Genomic DNA, 22,093 nt, shown 5'->3' with positions numbered 1-22,093 from the left:
GTATTCTCATCCGTCCCTCGCGGGGCAAAATCACCTGAAGCCCTAAACTTATTCTTCTTCTTCTTTTTTTTTTTTTTTTGTCCAGAAAGCTTATTTTATTTCACTTTGATAATATTTTTTCTATTTTTTTAATGCAATTTTTGTGTAATTTTTTATTTACTTTTAAAGTACTAGATTTGATCAATAAATAATAAATAAATAGTAATTTAAGCACATTCCTTACATTCTTTGAACTTAAATTGAAAATAACTAAATTTCATGCATAACTCTTTTAATTCAGCTCTAAATATCTTACATTGAGTGTCTCTGCCGACTTGTGGAAAATAATAATATAAGATGATATTTCATGACTCTAGATGGCCTTGTATCTCTATATGGAGCAAATGAGCCAGTTCACTTCAGTATGCATTCAGATACAAATGTAGACATTATACAATATTTTTTTGGGTAAAGTTTTAGCATTTTTAGTTAGAATTTTGAGCATTCATAGGTTTTTCTATGTGTACTGAAGCATTCCTCGCATTACATTAATTCCTAAGGGAGTCAGAATGACCCAAGAGAAGGATTCGTTACTTTTTTAAATTTCAACCACAAAACTCCTCGATCCATTTAAAAAAAGAGCGTGTATTCATGGTTCAAGTGCGACAAAAGTCCTGGAGTCTCGGACCCTCTGATGAACACTCGATTTTTAACATTTTAAAAAAAAAAGAGTTTTGGGTCAAAATGACCCGAGGGAAAGATGAGGGTTTAAACAACCAATCAGAACCGTCTGTGAGGCGAGGAAACGGCTCGATTCATCATGTGTTCATGACTCCAGCTTTCACAGTGAATCTATGGAACACAACCAAGCTTCATATGAAATATATTACAGCAATGATGACATCTCACAAACAAACACAATAAATCCGACTGTCCTTTATTGGATTCCAGAGGCAGTGTGTGCGTGTGTGTGTATGTGTGTGTGAGAAGAGCGTAAGCGTTTACTGACACGACAACAGAAACAGTTCATTACGAACACACAGTTTAAACATCAGCAGAAGTGTGTAAAACAGACATTCAACAGAGTTTCTGTTAATATAAGATCACGTCTGTAGCAACTGTAGCAGATAAAGTGTCCAGAGAATATTTCAGCATCTCTTTCCTCAGACTGTTAGGAAATATACATGTCCAATAAAAAAAAGATGAAATTTGTTCCTATTATAAAATGTAACAAAATATGCCATAAAAATGTACAGATCTGCAGTTTAAGTGTTTACAAGAACCTTTTAAAAGTACAGATACTCCAGCTTTAGCACACAGAAGTTTCCTCAGTGCTTTTAACATCCAACACACACACACACACACACACACACACACACACATCAGCGGTTCCTGATGCTCTTCAATGGAACCGGTTCTCCAGAGAAACACTAACGGCCGGTTCCTCTCCTGTGGAGGGAAGATCACAGTTCACTTTATACTGGTCAGGCTCACTTATTCCACCTGATGATCTGAAACTGAAATACATGCGCATATACATGCTGTCACACACACATTTCATCATGAGAAGTCACATTTACAGACACACAAAGTGATGCTTTAAAGTTTATATCTCACTAAAAAACCAAGACATTTCTCAAAATGCTGATCCATTTACCAGTTTATTAAAGAGACGAGTTTATTACAGTATTTTCTGTGGTAATCTACATAATGCTACAAAAAAATACAAAGGCTGTGTTGTTTCACAATTTGGTCTTGTTATCTTCGGAGCCATCTTTACCGTTGACTATCATTGACCTGCGATTGCGTCTCTTGTTATTTACCCACTACATGACATGGCTGAAGCAGTGGGCGGGGCTAAATAAGCAGTGATGTAGAAGCAGGCGTTTCTGCAGCGTTTCTGTTTAGCTACAGCTGTTCAGAGGGATTGGCTTCAATATAAGCTGTTTTTAGACTAACGAGAACGATTTGAGTTCTGAAACTTACAGGATGTTTTATAGTACAATGAACTCTTATATATTAAAAGATCAAGGGAAATTTGATTTCTCATTTCATGACCCCTTTAAATTTCTACCATTTCTTCAATAAATGTTTTCACCAAAAAACACGACTTTCATGACAACTGCAGCACATGCAACAGTATTCTGCTCATCTTTAAACATACCTTCCATCTTCTAACTGGAGTCTGAAACTCCAAAGTCCTCGCTGCCATCTCCGAACGCTTCCCCGATGTTCCCCTTGTGTTGAGCGAGTGTGTTGGAGAACTGGTGCTCGATCTCTGGGTTCCCCGTGTGCTGAGCGAGTGTGTCGGAGAACCGGTTCTCGATCTCTGGGTTCCCCGTGTGCTGAGCGAGTGTGTTGGAGAACCGGTTCTCGATCTCTGGGTTCCCCGTGTGCTGAGCGAGTGTGTTGGAGAACTGGTTCTCGATCTCTGGGTTCCCCGTGTGCTGAGCGAGTGTGTTGGAGAACCGGTTCTCGATCTCTGGGTTCTCCGTGTGCTGAGCGAGTGTGTTGGAGAACCGGTTCTCGATCTCTGGGTTCCCCGTGTGCTGAGCGAGTGTGTTGGAGAACCGGTTCTCGATCTCTGGGTTCCCCGTGTGCTGAGCGAGTGTGTTGGAGAACTGGTTCTCGATCTCTGGGTTCCCCGTGTGCTGAGCGAGTGTTTCGGAGAACCGGTTCTCGATCTCTGGGTTCCCCGTGTGCTGAGCGAGTGTGTCGGAGAACCGGTTCTCGATCTCTGGGTTTCCCGTGTGCTGAGCGAGTGTGTTGGAGAACCGGTTCTCGATCTCTGGGTTCCCCGTGTGCTGAGCGAGTGTGTTGGAGAACCGGTTCTCGATCGCTGGGTTCCCAGTGTGCTGAGCGAGTGTGTTGGAGAACCGGTTCTTGATCTCTGGGTTCCCCGTGTGCTGAGTGAGTGTGTTGGAGAACCGGTTCTCGGTCTCTGGGTTCCCTGTGTGCTGAGCGAGTGTGTTGGAGAACCGGTTCTTGATCTCTGGATTCCCCGTGTGCTGAGCGAGTGTGTTGGAGAACCGGTTCTTGGTCTCTGGGTTCCCTGTGTGCTGAGCGAGTGTGTTGGAGAACCGGTTCTTGATCTCTGGATTCCCCGTGTGCTGAGTGAGTGTGTTGGAGAACCGGTTCTCGGTCTCTGGGTTCCTCGTGTGCTGAGCGAGTGTGTATGAGAACCGGTTATCGGTCTCTGGGTTCCCTGTGTGCTGAGCGAGTGTGTTGGAGAACCGGTTCTTGGTCTCTGGGTTCCCCATGTGCTGAGCGAGTGTGTTGGAGAACCGGTTCTCGATCTCTGGGCTGCTGGGTTTGATGATCTCTTCTCTAAGTGGTCGATCCTTTGGGCCCTTATAGTCTTCAGTCCGACAGCCGTTCCGCTCTCCAAACACCTCCTTCCGGTCCAGGACGCAGCTCTGCTGAGCCAGCCGACTGTCTCGGAACCACTGGATGAGTTCTGTGCGGGCCAACTGCGTCTGCATCTCCATACGCCTGAACTCCACAGGCGAAGGCAATTGGCTTTGGACTAACAAATTTTTGACCCGGTTCACATACTTGCTTTTGGGAGCCACAGGGCTCCCGGTACGAGTCCCGGATCTCTGGGATCCGTTGAGGACCGGCTGCTGGGAATCCTGTCTAGAACCCATGGAGTTCAGCAGGGCTTGTTCCAGATAATCTCGAAGTGCTCTGCGCTCCGAGAACCAGCTCTCGAGTTCCTCTCGGGACAGTCTAGTGGTGATCATGAGGTGCTCGACCTCATTATAGGATGGGAAACTTTTCCTCTGGAAACTCTCCTCTAGAAGCTTGATTTGTCCAGGACTCTTGTCCTTCAGTAGAGGAAGCTGAGCGGGAACCAAACCGAATTCAACACACGAGTTCTGGGAATTTGTAGTGTGGTCAAGAAACCAATGCTTAACATCCCCATGTGGTATTTCTTTGTCATTCTGACTACTGAAGCATGTGAGCATTGGTGGTTTTGTAGACTTAAACTGAAGGACCGGTGTCGGAGACCGGGAAAGAGTCTGGATGATTGTTGGTCTGTTCACTTGTGCTGGTGAAGAGGACACGGTTACACCATTACCAAAGCAGGATAACTTGTTTTTAGGAATGAAGGTGGAGGCAGAAGTACGATTGTTTATTTGATGATGAATTAGAGATCTTTTGAGATTGGTGGACACTATGGGTGACAAAGGGAGTCTTTCTTTGGACATCATCTTCTCTGTGAATTGAACAATTGGAAGATTCCCTTTAGGTGGGACACAATATGCAAAAGGTCTCTTCGTGTTTGAGGCCACAAAAGAAGCAGGGCTAGATGGTTTAGACTCAGGGAACTCGGGAGAAGAAGTGAGAAGTGGAGGCATGTGCACAACAGGGCGCTTGAGCTCTGAAGCCAAGAGAGGAGTTCCTAAAGAGTGTTTAAGAGTGTGACGGAGAGCTGTAGATGTGGTGGATGATATGTTTGCTGTGCTGTTTGATGCAGGGCTGGTCTGACGAGTTGGTTCAGGTGTAGGTGAAGCCACACAGGTGTGCTGTGGGGTTGGTATACTCCCATTGAACATCTTCTTCCGGGCTTCTTCCACCTCTTCAGGAGTCCAGGTGATGCCCTGCTTCAGGCGCTGGGTGGAGAACCACACCTTGATCTGCTCCTCCGGGACCCTGGAGACTGAAGTGAGCCAGGAGAACTCTGAATGCGTCGGGTACGGGAATCTGCTGAAACATGTGATCAGAGTGGGATTGCTGTCCAGGATTGGGTTGTACTTGCTAGTGTGAAGAGGAACTGCGATTGTGGGAGAGTTGCTGAGATTGGGAGGTCGCTGTAGAAGAGGAGTCACATGACACACGGGCTCCGGGATAATGATCGTACCATTTACACTCACACCCCTGATCTCATTCTTCAACACTGGACAATACAGATCCTTCTCCACCTCAAGTCCTTTCTCGAAAATCCTGTATTTTGGTGTCTCTCCAGTGTCTCCACCTGCTTCCAGAAGGGAACCATCATTCTTGCAATCAACGGTTTCCCTGAACTTGGAACAGCTCTCGTTTGGGTGTTGAACTTTATTATGACATGAGAGGGATTCAAAGTTGTTGGTACTGAATTTGCAGAAGGTGCAAACACAGAATGGTCCTTCAGACCGATGGAAGTCCTCATGATCTCTGTAGTTGCGGGGGTTACGGGTGTAGAAGGAACCTTTCTCCGATGAAGAAACCCCTTCGTTCTTCTCCTCTTCCTCGTCGTTCAATGCCATCCGGCTTTCGTCTGTAGGAGGCGGAACAGGATCACATCTGTCCAGCACAGTCTCCACTGAAACATCCATCTCCACAGAGTCTTCGGGATTGAATCCGGTTGTATTGAGCACACAGGGCTTCCTTTGGCTTGACATGATGAGTACGGTGACAGCGGGCAGATGATGGTCTGGTGAGGGATTTTAATTAGGGAATAAGGGATCAGAGTGAAAACCAGGTGAGCTTCATCTGCTAAACTGGGTGTCATGGAGGCTCACCTGCACAAAGAGAACAGATACAGAAGGACTTTATTAGAAGGTCAATGACACCAATCAGGTCCTGTAACTGGAAGAGCACAGCACTAGAACTGTCAAAGGCATGGGCTTAATTAATTCCGATGGAAAACACATTCTGATGAAATGTTTACCCTGAAAGCACAGTAAGGGGCAGATTTACTAAACAGGGCACATTAGCGTGAGAGCGCAATTCCAGAACTGTGCCGACGGGAGTGTAAAGTTCTGCGATGATCTACTGATGACACGCAAATTAAAGAACACAGATGGAGTCAGATTATTTGCATAATGACCAACACAATCTACCAGTTAGCGTCTGGTTTAAGACATGCTTTTTTGGTGGTAAATAATGGCACAAACAACCGGTACATTGATGAGCGCAAATCTTAGTAAATCACCTTGCTTTTTGCATTTGTAGGGAAACTCCTATAAATGCAATAAGGTCAGCCACAAAAATAACCCTGTCCACACCTTTTCAGCGCTAGTTTCACTGCGTGTCTTTAGGAACCCTGACAGAAGTTTTTTAACGCCAAAAGAGGGTTTGCGCTGGCGCAAACTGTTAATAAATCTGTCCCAAAGTGTCTTTAAGAAAAAGTTTTTGTGCAAATGTTTTCTTGATTATCTGAAATAAGAATTCACTGGACTATAACAACATACTGAAACTTTTCAGAACAGAAAACTCCCTGCCCAGTGAAAAAAGGTTTATTGAAACTAAACAGCAAAAATGTCTTACTGAATTTACTGTTACTCATTTCACATGTGAAAAAGCATTTACATAAAAGTCTTACATGCAGAACAGCAAAAAATGCCCTGTTTAATTCTAAGACTCAGAGAGGTTTACAAAAAACTAAATTATTTTGGTGCACAATATTTGGTGCTATATATTGCAATGTGGTACAGACTACAATCCAATAATAAAAACCTCTGACAAACAAACCAGATGCACACATTTCAACAGAGAGAAAGAGGAGAGAAAGAGGAGTTTGCACAGAAGGTTCATGAGTTCAAGCATTCCAGAATCAAAGCCAACAACTCCGCAAACACAGAAGACTTACCAACAGCTTTATCTAGAATCACAGACGAAGAGGAGAAAGAGAAAGAGAAAAGAAAGTGTCTAGTTTGCGGGGGAATGTGAAAGAGGTTTGTATTCATTTGTAACCAATCCCAGACGTTTGAGATCTCAAGGCCGGAGGGTCAGTGAGGCGATTCTGGCACGATTCGACTGAGAATCCAAACACACATGAATACATTCATCACATCAGCAGAAACACACACAGAGATCACATTGTACTCACATAATGACATTTTCATTTCCCCTTATACATGTCATTTCATACTGTATAAATATTTAAAGACATTAATGATATTAGTATCCTTTTTTCATTCAACGACACAAGAACTTTTAAAGGTCCCATATTTTTGGAGTTTTATTTTAGGTTTTGATGTCCTTAAGAATATATATTTGCGGATTCAAGTACCAAAAACGATCCCAATATATATTTTACAGCTCCTTTCTCAGGAGCTCTGCTAAGAACAGGTCGATTTTGGCCTGTCTAATTAATATTCATGAGCTTCTCTCTGATTGGCCTGTTGATTTCTGAGTGACGCACGGCCAGGCCAACCACAGGTGACTCGGGTCATGTATGCTGTGGCTTGGTGATGCTCACAAGTAAGGTAAATAAAACAATAATGATGGACACTGCTGAGGGATGCTGATGTTTGAGCCGGAGTCAGACCCCGAATCGACGACAGGAGACAACACACCGCCTTATCATCAACACACCGCCTTATCGCCTTATCATCAACACACCGCCTTATCGCCTTATCATCAACACACCGCCTTATCATCAACACACCGCCTTATCATCAACACACCGCCTTATCATCAACACACCGCCTTATCATCAACACACCGCCTTATCATCAACACACCGCCTTATCATCAACACACCGCCTTATCATCAACACACCGCCTTATCATCAACACACCGCCTTATCATCAACACACCGCCTTATCATCAACACACCGCCTTATCATCAACACACCGCCTTATCATCAACACACCGCCTTATCATCAACACACCGCCTTATCATCAACACACCGCCTTATCATCAACACACCGCCTTATCATCAACACACCGCCTTATCATCAACACACCGCCTTATCATCAACACACCGCCTTATCATCAACACACGGCCTTATCATCAACACACCGCCTTATCATCAACACACCGCCTTATCATCAACACATCGCCTTATCATCAACACATCGCCTTATCATCAACACATCGCCTTATCATCAACACACCGCCTTATCATCAACACACCGCCTTATCATCAACACACCGCCTTATCATCAACACACCGCCTTATCATCAACACACCGCCTTATCATCAACACACCGCCTTATCATCAACACACCGCCTTATCATCAACACACCGCCTTATCATCAACACACCGCCTTATCATCAACACACCGCCTTATCATCAACACACCGCCTTATCATCAACACACCGCCTTATCATCAACACACCGCCTTATCATCAACACACCGCCTTATCATCAACACACCGCCTTATCATCAACACACCGCCTTATCATCAACACACCGCCTTATCATCAACACACCGCCTTATCATCAACACACGGCCTTATCATCAACACACCGCCTTATCATCAACACACCGCCTTATCATCAACACATCGCCTTATCATCAACACATCGCCTTATCATCAACACACCGCCTTATCATCAACACACCGCCTTATCAACACACCGCCTTATCATCAACACACCGCCTTATCATCAACACACCGCCTTATCATCAACACACCGCCTTATCATCAACACACCGCCTTATCATCAACACACCGCCTTATCATCAACACATCGCCTTATCATCAACACATCGCCTTATCATCAACACACCGCCTTATCATCAACACACCGCCTTATCAACACACCGCCTTATCATCAACACACCGGCCTTATCATCAACACACCGCCTTATCATCAACACATCGCCTTATCATCAACACATCCCCTTATCATCAACACACCGCCTTATCATCAACACACCGCCTTATCATCAACACACCGCCTTATCATCAACACACCGCCTTATCATCAACACACCGCCTTATCATCAACACACGGCCTTATCATCAACACACCGCCTTATCATCAACACACCGCCTTATCATCAACACATCGCCTTATCATCAACACACCGCCTTATCATCAACACACCGCCTTATCATCAACACACCGCCTTATCATCAACACACCGCCTTATCATCAACACACCGCCTTATCATCAACACATCGCCTTATCATCAACACACCGCCTTATCATCAACACACCGCCTTATCAACACACCGCCTTATCATCAACACACCGGCCTTATCATCAACACATCGCCTTATCATCAACACACCGCCTTATCATCAACACATCGCCTTATCATCAACACATCCCCTTATCATCAACACACCGCCTTATCATCAACACACCGCCTTATCATCAACACACCGCCTTATCATCAACACACCGCCTTATCATCAACACACCGCCTTATCATCAACACACCGCCTTATCAACAACACACCGCCTTATCATCAACACACCGCCTTATCATCAACACACCGCCTTATCATCAACACACCGCCTTATCATCAACACACCGCCTTATCATCAACACACCGCCTTATCATCAACACACCGCCTTATCATCAACACACCGCCTTATCATCAACACACCGCCTTATCATCAACACACCGCCTTATCATCAACACACCGCCTTATCATCAACACATCGCCTTATCATCAACACACCGCCTTATCATCAACACACCGCCTTATCATCAACACACCGCCTTATCATCAACACACCGCCTTATCATCAACACACCGCCTTATCATCAACACACCGCCTTATCATCAACACATCGCCTTATCATCAACACACCGCCTTATCATCAACACACCGCCTTATCATCAACACACCGCCTTATCATCAACACACCGCCTTATCATCAACACACCGCCTTATCATCAACACACCGCCTTATCATCAACACACCGCCTTATCATCAACACACCGCCTTATCATCAACACACCGCCTTATCATCAACACACCGCCTTATCATCAACACACCGCCTTATCATCAACACACGGCCTTATCAACAACACACCGCCTTATCAACAACACACCGCCTTATCATCAACACACCGCCTTATCATCAACACACCGCCTTATCAACAACACACCGCCTTATCATCAACACACCGCCTTATCATCAACACACCGCCTTATCATCAACACACCGCCTTATCATCAACACACCGCCTTATCATCAACACACTGCCTTATCATCAACACACGGCCTTATCATCAACACACCGCCTTATCAACAACACACCGCCTTATCATCAACACACCGCCTTATCATCAACACACCGCCTTATCATCAACACACCGCCTTATCATCAACACACCGCCTTATCATCAACACACCGCCTTATCATCAACACACCGCCTTATCATCAACACACGGCCTTATCATCAACACACCGCCTTATCATCAACACACCGCCTTATCATCAACACACCGCCTTATCATCAACACACCGCCTTATCATCAACACACCGCCTTATCATCAACACACCGCCTTATCATCAACACACCGCCTTATCATCAACACATCGCCTTATCATCAACACACCGCCTTATCATCAACACACCGCCTTATCATCAACACACCGCCTTATCATCAACACACCGCCTTATCATCAACACACCGCCTTATCATCAACACACCGCCTTATCATCAACACACCGCCTTATCATCAACACACCGCCTTATCATCAACACACCGCCTTATCATCAACACACGGCCTTATCATCAACACACCGCCTTATCATCAACACACCGCCTTATCATCAACACACCGCCTTATCATCAACACACCGCCTTATCATCAACACACCGCCTTATCATCAACACACCGCCTTATCATCAACACACCGCCTTATCATCAACACACGGCCTTATCATCAACACACCGCCTTATCATCAACACACCGCCTTATCATCAACACATCGCCTTATCATCAACACATCGCCTTATCATCAACACACCGCCTTATCATCAACACACCGCCTTATCATCAACACACCGCCTTATCATCAACACACCGCCTTATCATCAACACATCGCCTTATCATCAACACATCGCTTTATTGTAAAGGTATTATAATTACATCAATGTTGCACACAGATTTAATGTCAACGCTAATTCAAATTATTTGTAAACAAATTCAATTTTTTTTGGCCACAATCGATGTAAATGTCCAAATTATGTACATTAATAGCTAGTTATACACTGAGTTTGAAACACTTAACTGCTTTATAATATATAACGTTAGCAGATACCGAATGGATTTAAGCTACGTAACTATTGCTTTCCTACTGATACAGTAATTTGATGCAAAACAAAAAACAGACACTGAGTGAACTCAATCTCACCGTCTTTTACTCAATAGAAACAGGGTCGGTGTCGGTAACTTTGTCGGTAAAAAAAACCAACGTATTCTGCCTTGTTTCCAACAGATATTCTATCAAAGCTTGTGGCGACCATAGACTGTACAAAACAACACTTCAACATCAATTTAGCCGTTTAAATAATATAATTTCAGATTATGCTGGCTCCATAATATAACATAAAAAGTGTTAGAAGTTTACTCACGGGTTGTGAATTAGATCTAACGTTAGGGACTGCAGGATCTTTGATGAGAAGCTTCTGTGAAACTGGCGTTGAACTGTGTCTGATTGATGAAGAAGCCACTTGTGAAATGTGAAGAACAGATGTTAAAGTTGAACTAAATTGCTCTGTTATTTCAGAATAAATAAACAGTAGCCACTGGTCTCTGATATTAATGTTGTTCGGAAGCCTGTGCTATGATGTAGTTTCCTGACATCCATCGACTAAACAGCGTTTTCGCCACGTGTGTGTGTTGTTGCTCAGCGATGATGTTGTGTGTGTGTTGTTGCTCAGCGATGATGTTGTGTGTGTTGTTGTTGCTCAGCGATGATGTTGTGTGTGTTGTTGTTGCTCAGCGATGATGTTGTGTGTGTTGTTGTTGCTCAGCGATGATGTTGTGTGTGTTGTTGTTGCTCAGCGATGATGTTGTGTGTGTGTTGTTGCTCAGCGATGATGTTGTGTGTGTGTTGTTGCTCAGCGATGATGTTGTGTGTGTTGTTGTTGCTCAGCGATGATGTTGTGTGTGTTGTTGTTGCTCAGCGATGATGTTGTGTGTGTTGGGCTAAAGGAGTGAGGGATGCTGGGAAGAGCTTGGGCGATGACGAGTAGTTCTGACATCACATTTATATGGATTTCACAACGGCTTGTGAAAAGGCACAGCTTTTTTATCCAGGCTGTGTGTATTTGTCTGTTGATTGAATGGTTTAAAACTCATACGGTAGTTACAGCCCCTAGACCTCTGTTATCATGAAAAAAGCCAGGAAATTTCATTTTTGACAATATTTAATATTTAACTATAGCAGCCATTTCACCCTGTAGCCCAAGACTGGTCCCCACTGAAGCTGAGCAGGGCTGAGGCTGGGCAGTGTCTGGATGGGAGACTCCTGGGTAAACCAGGTTTCTGCTGGAAGAGGTGTGAGTGAGGCCAGCAGGGGGCGCTCACCCTGTGCTCTGTGTGGGTCTTTTTCTCCTTGGCTTCTGTCCATCATGGCCTCCTAATCATCCCCATACACTGATTGGCTTCATCACTCTGTCTCCTCTCCACCAGTAAGCTGGTGTGTGTGTGTGTGTGTGTGTGTGTGTGGTGGGCGTTCTGGCGCACTATGGCTGCCGTCGCATCATCCAGGTGGAGCTGCTCATTGGTGGTGGTTGAGGAGATTCCCCCTTCTTTGTAAAGCACTTTGAGTTTCGAGAAAAGCGCTATCTAAATATATTTAATTATTATTATTATTATAATTTTTATTATTAACATGGGACTTTTAAATCAGTATTTATGATCAAATTAATTTCATAGATTTTTTTTTTTAGTATTTTGGGATGTCTTTTTGTGTGTTTTGTGGTTTGGGTTTTTTATATATTTATTACATTTTGTTTGTTCATATATTATGTATAGGTCCCCGACGAGAATGACCAATCCACCAAATTAACCGAATGCATAGCTGATATAAAAAACTGGATGACTAGTAATTTCCTACTACTAAATTCTGAAAAACCAGAGATTCTAATTATTGGACAAAAAACTTCCTCACGTAATAACCTAGAATATTGTTTAACACTTGATGCTGCTCTGTCAAGTCCTTGTTGTCAGTTAAGAACCTGGGTGTGTGTGTGTGTGTGTGTGTGTGTGTGTGTGTGTGTGTGTGTGTGTGTGTGTGTGTGAGAGAGAGAGAGAGAGAGAGTGTGTGTGTGTGTGTGAGAGAGAGAGAGAGAGAGAGAGAGAGAGAGAGAGAGAGTGTGTGTGTGTGTGTGTGTGTGAGAGAGAGAGAGAGAGAGTGTGTGTGTGTGTGTGTGTGTGTGAGAGAGAGAGAGAGAGAGAGTGTGTGTGTGTGTGTGAGAGAGAGAGAGAGAGAGTGTGTGTGTGTGTGTGTGAGCGAGAGAGAGAGTGTGTGTGTGTGTGTGTGTGTGAGAGAGAGAGAGAGTGTGTGTGTGTGTGTGTGTGTGTGTGAGAGAGAGAGAGAGAGTGTGTGTGTGTCATATGCTCTCATTGACAAATGCGGAACAACTAGTTCATGCGTTCATGACATCAAGGCTAGATTATTGTAATGCTCTACTGGGTGGTTGCCCTGCACGCTTAATAAACAAACTACAGCTGGTCCAAAACGCAGCCGCTAGAGTTCTTACCAGAACCAGGAAGTACGACCATATTAGCCCGGTTCTGTCAACACTGCATTGGCTCCCTATTAAACATCGTATACATTTTAAAATATAGCTGATTACATACAAAGCACTAAATGGTTTATCTCCCCAGTACTTAAGCGAGCTCTTAACGCATTATAGTCCTTCACGTCTATTGCGATCTCAAAACTCCGGCCAGTTGATAATACCTAGAATATCTAAATCGACTGCTGGCGGTAGATCCTTTTCCTATTTAGCACCAAAACTCTGGAACAATCTTCCTAACATTGTCCGTGAAGCAGACACAGTCCGTCAGTTCAAATCTAGACTAAAAACACTTAGCATACACATAGAAAATTATACATTTAATACACCGCTACATGATCAGATTGATTGTGTTCTGCAGAACTGGAAGGAAGCAGATGATGGTCAAATGGAGGAGTGTGTGTGTGTGTGTGTGTGTGTGTGTGTGTGTGTGTGTGTGTGTGTGTGTGTGTGTGTGTGTGTGTGTGTGTGTGTGTGTGTGTGTGTGTGTGTGTGTATCCGAGCAGCTCTTCCACATCAGGACGCTGGAAGCGAATCCTTCGGGTAAAGTCCTCGACCCGCGTGTGTAATATTAATGACGGCGCGTGTGGAGGAATCACGTCGCTTTTCTCTCTCTCCTGATTAGAAATGTAAAAACATTAAGCCAAGCTTCATTTGCATGTAGTTGTTATGGCAACAGTGAAAGTGTGACAGCCCAGCAACACTGTGTGTTCATTAATTACAGCAGCCTGACAGCGAGCCACACACACACACACACACACACTTTGTGCAAATGAGAGTAATGACACATTCAGCATCACCACAGCGCTGGACTGTCATTATTAAACTTGCATGAGACTCTGTCACTGTCTTCAACTAACACACACACACACACACACACACACACACACACACACACACACACACACACACACACACACACACACTTTCTGAAGATTCACTAAAGATCACAAAAGAATGGGTTTTAAATTCTGACGTCTGATTAAACTATCTCTGTTACCATGGTAACCACAGGTGACATCTGACCCTCATACAGGAACTCAAGAGCCACACCTGACCCGTGATCTCTGTTAAAGACCCATGAAATCAAAATGGACAATTCTTGTTTTGTTATGGAATATTACAGTGTTTACTCTAGATGATTTATGGGTGCAGATCATTATTATTGTGTTAATAATCTTGAATCAGAATAAGTTCCTCTTGCAGCATCTCTTCACTTCTCTGATGATGTGGGCGGGGCTATAACATGTCACTCACACGAGATCAGCCAATAGCATACCACAACCATCCAATCAATTCCTCACAGACACAGTCAAGCCCCGCCCACATGTGTTCTCGTTCCTGAAGTGTTTCACTCAGATATACGACACAATATGTTTACATAGTATTTGTGTTATTGTTGGTGATCTTTGTTTTTATTGTATAACTGACCGTTTACATACTGTATCTTCAATAATTGTTTGAATTTTTTTTTAACTTACGTTGGCATCTTAATTGCTATCGAGGATTGTGAAATTTCACTGGTATCAAATATTCTCACAGCAACCTTATATCACACTCGGTGTGGCAAAGAGATCTATTATCAACTTAACTTTAATTAAACAACACAAGAGAGTAGAGTAGTAACGAACGAGACAGGTAACTGTGTGTACTCAAACACAACCAACACCAGACGATGAGTGGAGAGAACTGAAGCTCTTAAATACACAGGAAAACAAAGCCCCATAATCATGATTGCTAACACTAGGACTGGGGCGGTATGGATTTTTTCTTACCGCGGTTGAAAAGCAAGAAATTACCGCGGTATTGCGGTAAACTGCTATTAGCACCACCACCCCCCCCCCCCCCCAGGCTAGGCTATGGTTTACATCCCAGCCTTCATATTTTTTGCTAGAAAAACCAGATTGTTCACTTTGTCGGGTTTAAGGGAGGCCCTGAAAGACGTAACGACGTTACCTGCAGTACTGAACACACGTTCTGCTTATAGCGCAAACGGTCATATATTTTGATTGTCCCGCCACCAGACAAGAGGGTCTGCGTGGGAATCCAGGGCTTCCTCCTGCAAATACCTTCTGATATCTGTGTCCACACGAATTCTCTTGGGGATCGGATTAGATGTTTTTTCTTTTCTTTTCCCAAGTATGTCCGCCAGATTCGTTTTTTTGGGAGGGTTGGGTGCACTTGCTCCCTCTCCATCACCGTCATCACGCTGCTCTTCGGGCACATCCATCATCTCTTCCATGAGCTCATCCTTCACCTCGTCAGCAATGTCAATGTCCTTATACCTAGGGTCGACAAACGCGGTCTTTGCCAATAGTTGTTGAGTTGAGGGTGCACTGCATTTTTCCATCAAAACGGCAGACATTTTTTCTTTCAGACTGCGCGTCAATTGGGTGTCCTCAGAGCCGGTGCGAGCCTTTTGGGGGCTCTAAGCAGAACTTGATTTGGGGGCCCTAAGCAGAACTTGATTTGGGGGCTCTAAGCAGAACTTGATTTGGGGGCCCTAAGCAGAACTTGATTTGGGGGCCCTAAGGAGAACTTGATTTGGGGGCCCTAAGCAGAACTTGATTTGGGAGCCCTAAGTAGAACTTGATTTGGGAGCCCTAAGTAGAACTTGATTTGGGGGCCCTAAGCAGAACTTGATTTGGGGGCCCTAAGTAGAACTTGATTTGGGGGCCCTAAGCAGAACTTGATTTGGGGGCCCTAAGCAGAACTTGATTTGGGGGCCCTAAGTAGAACTTGATTTGGGAGCCCTAAGTAGAACTTGATTTGGGAGCCCTAAGTAGAACTTGATTTGGGGGCCCTAAGTAGAACTTGATTTTTGGGGCCCTAAGCAGAACTTGATTTGGGGGCCCTAAGCAGAACTTGATTTGGGGGCCCTAAGTAGAACTTGATTTTTGGGGCCCTAAGCAGAACTTGATTTGGGGGCCCTAGGCAGAACTTGATTTGGGGGCCCTAAGCAGAACTTGATTTGGGGGCCCTAAGTAGAACTTGATTTGGGGGCCCTAAGCAGAACTTGATTCGGGGGCCCTAAGTAGAACTTGATTTGGGGGCCCTAAGTAGAACTTGATTTGGGGGCCCTAAGCAGAACTTGATTTGGGGGCCCTAAGTAGAACTTGATTTGGGGGCCCTAAGCAGAACTTGATTTGGGGGCCCTAAGCAGAACTTGATTTGGGGGCCCTAAGTAGAACTTGATTTGGGGGCCCTAAGCAGAACTTGATTTGGGGGCCCTAAGCAGAACTTGATTTGGGGGCCCTAAGCAGAACTTGATTTGGGGGCCCTAAGTAGAACTTGATTTGGGGGCCCTAAGCAGAACTTGATTTGGGGGCCCTAAGCAGAACTTGATTTGGGGGCCCTAAGTAGAACTTGATTTGGGGGCCCTAAGCAGAACTTGATTTGGGGGCCCTAAGTAGAACTTGATTTGGGGGCCCTAAGCAGAACTTGATTTGGGGGCCCTAAGCAGAACTTGATTTGGGGGCCCTAAGCAGAACTTGATTTGGGGGCCCTAAGTAGAACTTGATTTGGGGGCCCTAAGCAGAACTTGATTTGGGGGCCCTAAGCAGAACTTGATTTGGGGGCCCTAAGCAGAACTTGATTTGGGGGCCCTAAGCAGAACTTGATTTGGGGGCCCCTCCCACGGAGTCACCTGTGCTTGACGATTATTGACAAATGTCACGCAATAATGATACATTATAAATGAATACAGTGAGGTTATGTATTAATACAAAATAAATACTTAATAAAAAATAGATGCCTTCTTAATTAAAAAGGTTTTAACTTTTACTTTACTCTTTTACTAACTGTTTGAAACTTCTTAAAACAAACTGTCTCAAAACGTATAAAATAAATAATTTGCTAAAATAATGACAAAACTGAGAAATCAGAAACATAATAAGAGCAAGGGTTCAACAATGACAATTATTGTTTGAACTGTAAAAATATTATTATTTCTCAACTGTCTCAATACAGTGTAACTGTCCTCAAAATCTTTTTTATTATTATCATTGTAACAGACTTTGTTGGATTGTACATGACAGAATCCAACAAACTCTGTTACTATAATACGGGTAATGCACTGGCGCTCGTTGTATGTGTGTATACGATCTATTTTTCCCCTCGGGGCTTGCCGTAGATAGGAATAAGTCGTGCGCACTTGGTACTGGAGTGTCGCGGGTTTTTGGAGTTAGTGATCTGATGTGTGGTATAATAAAGTGGAGAAGAGTTCAAACTGCTATGTTTATTATTTATTCAAACTGCTAACCTTACACCTAGAAGGTTAAGTTCCCCTGCGGCTATTTTCTCCAACTTAAACCGATACCGTGACTATGCGCAGTTGCGCACGAATTGTCTATGCACTCGCGAGGTGTCTATATTATGCGCATGACTTAAACGCTGGCAGACACAGCAGCAGTTGTTGGCAGGTATATTGATCATGAAATCAGAATTATCTTGTCTTGAATTATTCATTCATATTCATTCATTCATGTATTTCACTTGTTTAAGTCATCTAAAAAAATAAATAAAATTTAAACTCGATTGGAGGGCCCCCTGGTGGCCCCGAGCAGCCGCTTAGTTCGCTTATGCCTCGAGCCGGCCCTGGGTGTCCTCCTCAGCTGGGAGCAACAGATCCTCGGTGACTAGATGCAGCACCGTTTTTAAAGAGGATGCAGTCACTCCAAAACCCTCCAAATGGCAGTGCTTTGCTCAAGAATGCGTGCTATCATTTTTTATATATATATATTGGTATATAATTGGTGCCTACAACAAGATTTTCTTGTGATGTTGTAAGTTATGATTTACAAACATTTATCTGTGTTAAAGTATTTATTATTTTTATTTCTATGTTAAGTCTTTGGAGAAAGGATTGGTAGAGAGGTGGGTTTTTTTTTTTTCTTTATTGTATCTGGTTTTCTCCTGGTTAAGTTAGTTAGGGAGTTAGAGTATTTATTGTACTTTTCTTTTCTTTTCTGGTGCAGTTTAGTTAGTTTCCGCCATACTAGTTAGAGGGTTTCTGTTTGTTATTTTTCCATCACCCCCTCTTGAAGCTCTGAAATCCTCCCATACTCCTAAGAATAAAATCTCATGTTTTCTATTGAGTTTGTCTTGGGTTATTTTTTTGTTGTTGTTGTTATAGTAACGGGGTTGGGAGCTGAACCTTGCTGCCTCCACACATCACACCATTTATTTATTTTTTTTATTTTTCGTTTTATTCTGTTACCCGTTCCTTCAACCCTAGACTAAATTGGGACGTAACAATATAATAGAAATATTATTTATATTTTTTTATCTTTTATAACATATTTATATATTTATATTAATTTACATATCTCGTGTCCGCTTTTGTCTCAGTGGTTCAAGGCTATTTAACGAAGGCTATTTAATTAAACAGAGTTTTTATTAAATCGCTGTTGGAAGAGAGTTAAAACTTACCAGAACTAAGGAGTGCTGAGGCAGGTCCAGCTCAGTTTGTTCTTTCTGAAGCCGTTGTTTCTTTTGCCAGCTATGGGAGAAAGCGGTCACCAGCGTTCGACACAAACCATGGCCCGGGCAGTGCGTTCTTTTTCTGCTTTCATGGAGTTGGTGACGGCTAAATGGAGGTTGTGACCGAAGCATGGTAGCCATCCCCATCCAAGATTCCTCACCGCAGCCATAATGTTGGCTCCGTTATCACTAGTGACACAAGCCAACCTCTTCTCATCCAGAGACCATTCTTTAAGAGCGGATTGCAGAGCCTCGGACAGGTTTTCACTTGTGTGACTTTCTAGCATGAATGAGGTCTCCACACACCTTTACTTCAGCTCCCAGTTGGTGTTCAGGTAATGAATGGTCACGCTCATATAGGGCATCATATTAACGCTTGACCACATATCTGTTGTGAAAGAAAAATGGTCCGCGTCTTTTAACTTGTGAGTCAAACTGTCCTTTATTTTCACATACTTCTCTGGTACTGCCTTTTTTGAAAAGTATTTTCTGTCAGGGGGGACATACTGTTTGTCAAAGGCCTGTAGCCTTGAAAGCTGGCTTTTCAACTAAGTTAAATGGCAACTTTTCCTCCACCAGAAGCCTGGTCACGCTATCCGTCAGAGTTCACCACCGATGGCTGTCGCGTTGGTACTTAGTCCCTTTAGCAAATGAGTCTGCGATCCCCACCTGTCGTCCCTGGCCTGAGGTTGTAGGCCGATCTTCAGACGAAGCACTTGTGGTGCTGCCAAGGGCAGTAAATGTTGACAGACGATGGATTCGGAGATGCGTCCTCAGGTTGGAAGTATTTGAGCGTGATACCGGTGTCATTTTGTGGCAAATTCTACAAATGGGCTCATCCAAATTGTTTGGAAGTCCTTTTTCGTCTGGTTCAAGTTGCCACCAAGTTAGCCCTGTCTGCCATGTTTCGATGGAATAGTTGCCTATCTACCTACCTGCTATTGTCGGCTGCGCAGCTCAACCACGTGAGAGAATCGTGTTAAGCACGTGCAATTAAAAACTGAGGTCCTGCTTTTGGGGCTTTCTCAGGAGTCATGCGCATGCATTTTAATGCTTTAGCTAAATAGAATTCAAATTATAGGCTACAAGAGACAGGTACAATTACACAGGTACTCTCGCATACAGGCCTAATATTCAATACAAATGGAATGTTATTATGTGTCATGAAACATTCCGCTCCCCAACTCGGATTTTCTCCATCTTTTGATGATGAGTTTTGTTTAGAAAACCTAGAATCCATGTTAGACACAATGTCACTAGACACGATCCAAGTCATTAGAATCAATGAATCCATGTAATTAGACAAAACGTGCACATGTGCAGGCAACATTTTTTTGTTTTTTTTGCGGGTGATGACGGTGACGATCTCAGACCCGCGGTAGGGGTAACGTGACCATGGTATTGCTGTAATGCGGTAACCGTACCAGCCCTAGCTAACACTTTATTTCTACTAACTATAAGAAACAAACTACATGGCAACTAGCAGACATTAGAGTATTAATAGACTGATGCTTAATATCTGCTAACTCTTTATTCTGATGCTCCTAACAGACATTCTACTGACAATACGTAACTTTACAACTACATGTATACTTATTATATAATACTACAATAAAAGTGCACTAATGGCGCTTTTCCACTGCATGGTATGGTACGGTACGGCTCGGCTCGCTTTAAATGGTACTACCTCTGTTGAGGTTCCAAGCGTACGGTACCGATACTAAAATGTGACGTGAAAACACTGCAGATCACTGATTGGTCAGACAGAATCGTCACAAGACATCAAACCCGCTTGATTTAAATAGCCAGTAACAAAACAAAAGTTAAAAACTACTTGCTTGACTTGCTTGAAGAAAAAAGAAAGAAAAAAAACTTCCAAAAAAGAAATGGCTGAATTGTGGTCAGTGGACGAAGTGCAGACGTTCCTCTCGTTGGTTGCCGAGGAGCGGATAAACTATGACATCAGTCTATAATCCCACCCACTTTGAAGCAGTACTGCAGTGGAAAAGCAAACCGAGCTAAAGCGAACCGAACCGTGCCGCGCCGAGCCGAACCGTACTGAGCCGTACCAAGCCGAGCCGAACCGTACTGAGCCGTACCAAGCCGAGCCGAACCGTACTGAGCCGAACCGTACTGAGCCGTACCAAGCTGAACCGTACTGAGCCGTACCAAGCCGAACCGTACTGAGCCGTACCAAGCCGAGCTGAACCGTACTGAGCCGGACCGAGGCGAACCATACCGAGCCGAACCGTACAGAGCCGAACCGTACCGAGTCGAACCGTACCATACAGAGCCGAACCGTACCGTACAGAGCCGAACCGTACCGTACAGAGCCGAACCGTACCGAGTCGTACCGAGCCGAACCGTACTGAGTCGTACCGAGCCGAACCATACCGAGCCGAACCGTACCGAGTCGTACCGAGCCGAACCATACCGAGCCGAACCGTACAGAGCCGAACTGTACTGAGTCGTACCGAGCCGAACCGTACTGAGCCGTACCTAGCCGAGCCGAACCGTACCGAGTCGTACCGAGCCGAACCGTACTGAGCCGAACCATACCTAGCCGAACCGTACCGTACAGAGCCGAACCGTACCGAGTCGTACCGAGCCGAACCGTACCGAGCCGAACCGTACCGAGCTAAAGCGAACCGAACCATACCAAACCCGTACTGAGCCGAACCGTACCGAGCCGAACCGTACTGAGCCGAACCGTACCGAGCCGAACCATACCGAGCCGAACCGTACTGAGCCGCACCGTAACGGGCCGAACCATACCGTACCGAGTCGTACCGAGCCGAACTGTACCGAGCCGAACCGTACTGAGCCGAACCGTACCGAGCTAAAGCGAGCCGAACCGTACAGAACAGTACTGAGCCGAACCGTAACGAGCCGGACCGTACTGAGCCGTACCGAGCCGAACCAAATCGTACTGAGCCGTACCATACCGAGCTGAACCGTACCGAGCCGTACCGTACTGAGCTGTACCGAGGCGAACCGTACTGACCGGAGCCGAACCGTACTGAGCTGTACCAAGTCGAACCGTACTGACCGGAGCTGAACCGTACCGAGCCGTACCATGCGGTGGAAAAGCGCCATAACACTCTAATGAGAGGTAGTTGACAGGTAGTTACTTCTAGTCAGTAGAATGTCTAAAGTGGACTATCAAAATAAAGTGT

At 44.4% G+C, this 22,093-nt stretch overlaps 1 protein-coding gene across 2 annotated transcripts in view; it reads right to left on the bottom strand.

The window, feature by feature from the left end:
- Positions 1-902: 902 nt before the first annotated feature.
- Positions 903-22,093, bottom strand: part of LOC143706016 (zinc fingers and homeoboxes protein 1-like) — a 26,671-nt gene continuing 5,480 nt past the window's right edge. Inside the window, exons 1-3 of one of the 2 annotated variants that reach the window (XM_077197545.1) lie at positions 6,554-6,605; positions 2,144-5,483; positions 903-1,428 (exon numbers count right to left, since the gene is read on the bottom strand). In XM_077197545.1, coding sequence (XP_077053660.1) covers positions 2,154-5,363 — 3,210 coding nt within the window. In that variant the 5' untranslated portion in view covers positions 5,364-5,483; positions 6,554-6,605 and the 3' untranslated portion in view covers positions 903-1,428; positions 2,144-2,153. Of the gene's footprint in view, positions 1,429-2,143; positions 5,484-6,553; positions 6,606-22,093 lie in introns of those variants that run through there. The other variant, XM_077197544.1, reaches the window with a different exon arrangement.

The sequence above is a fragment of the Siphateles boraxobius genome, unplaced genomic scaffold (assembly GCF_051911475.1).
Source record: "Siphateles boraxobius isolate OS27281-9 unplaced genomic scaffold, OSU_SipBor_1 4, whole genome shotgun sequence".
Classification (NCBI taxonomy): domain Eukaryota; kingdom Metazoa; phylum Chordata; class Actinopteri; order Cypriniformes; family Leuciscidae; genus Siphateles; species Siphateles boraxobius.
Note: the sequence above shows the minus strand (reverse complement) of the source record. Positions and strands in the feature narration are given on the sequence as shown.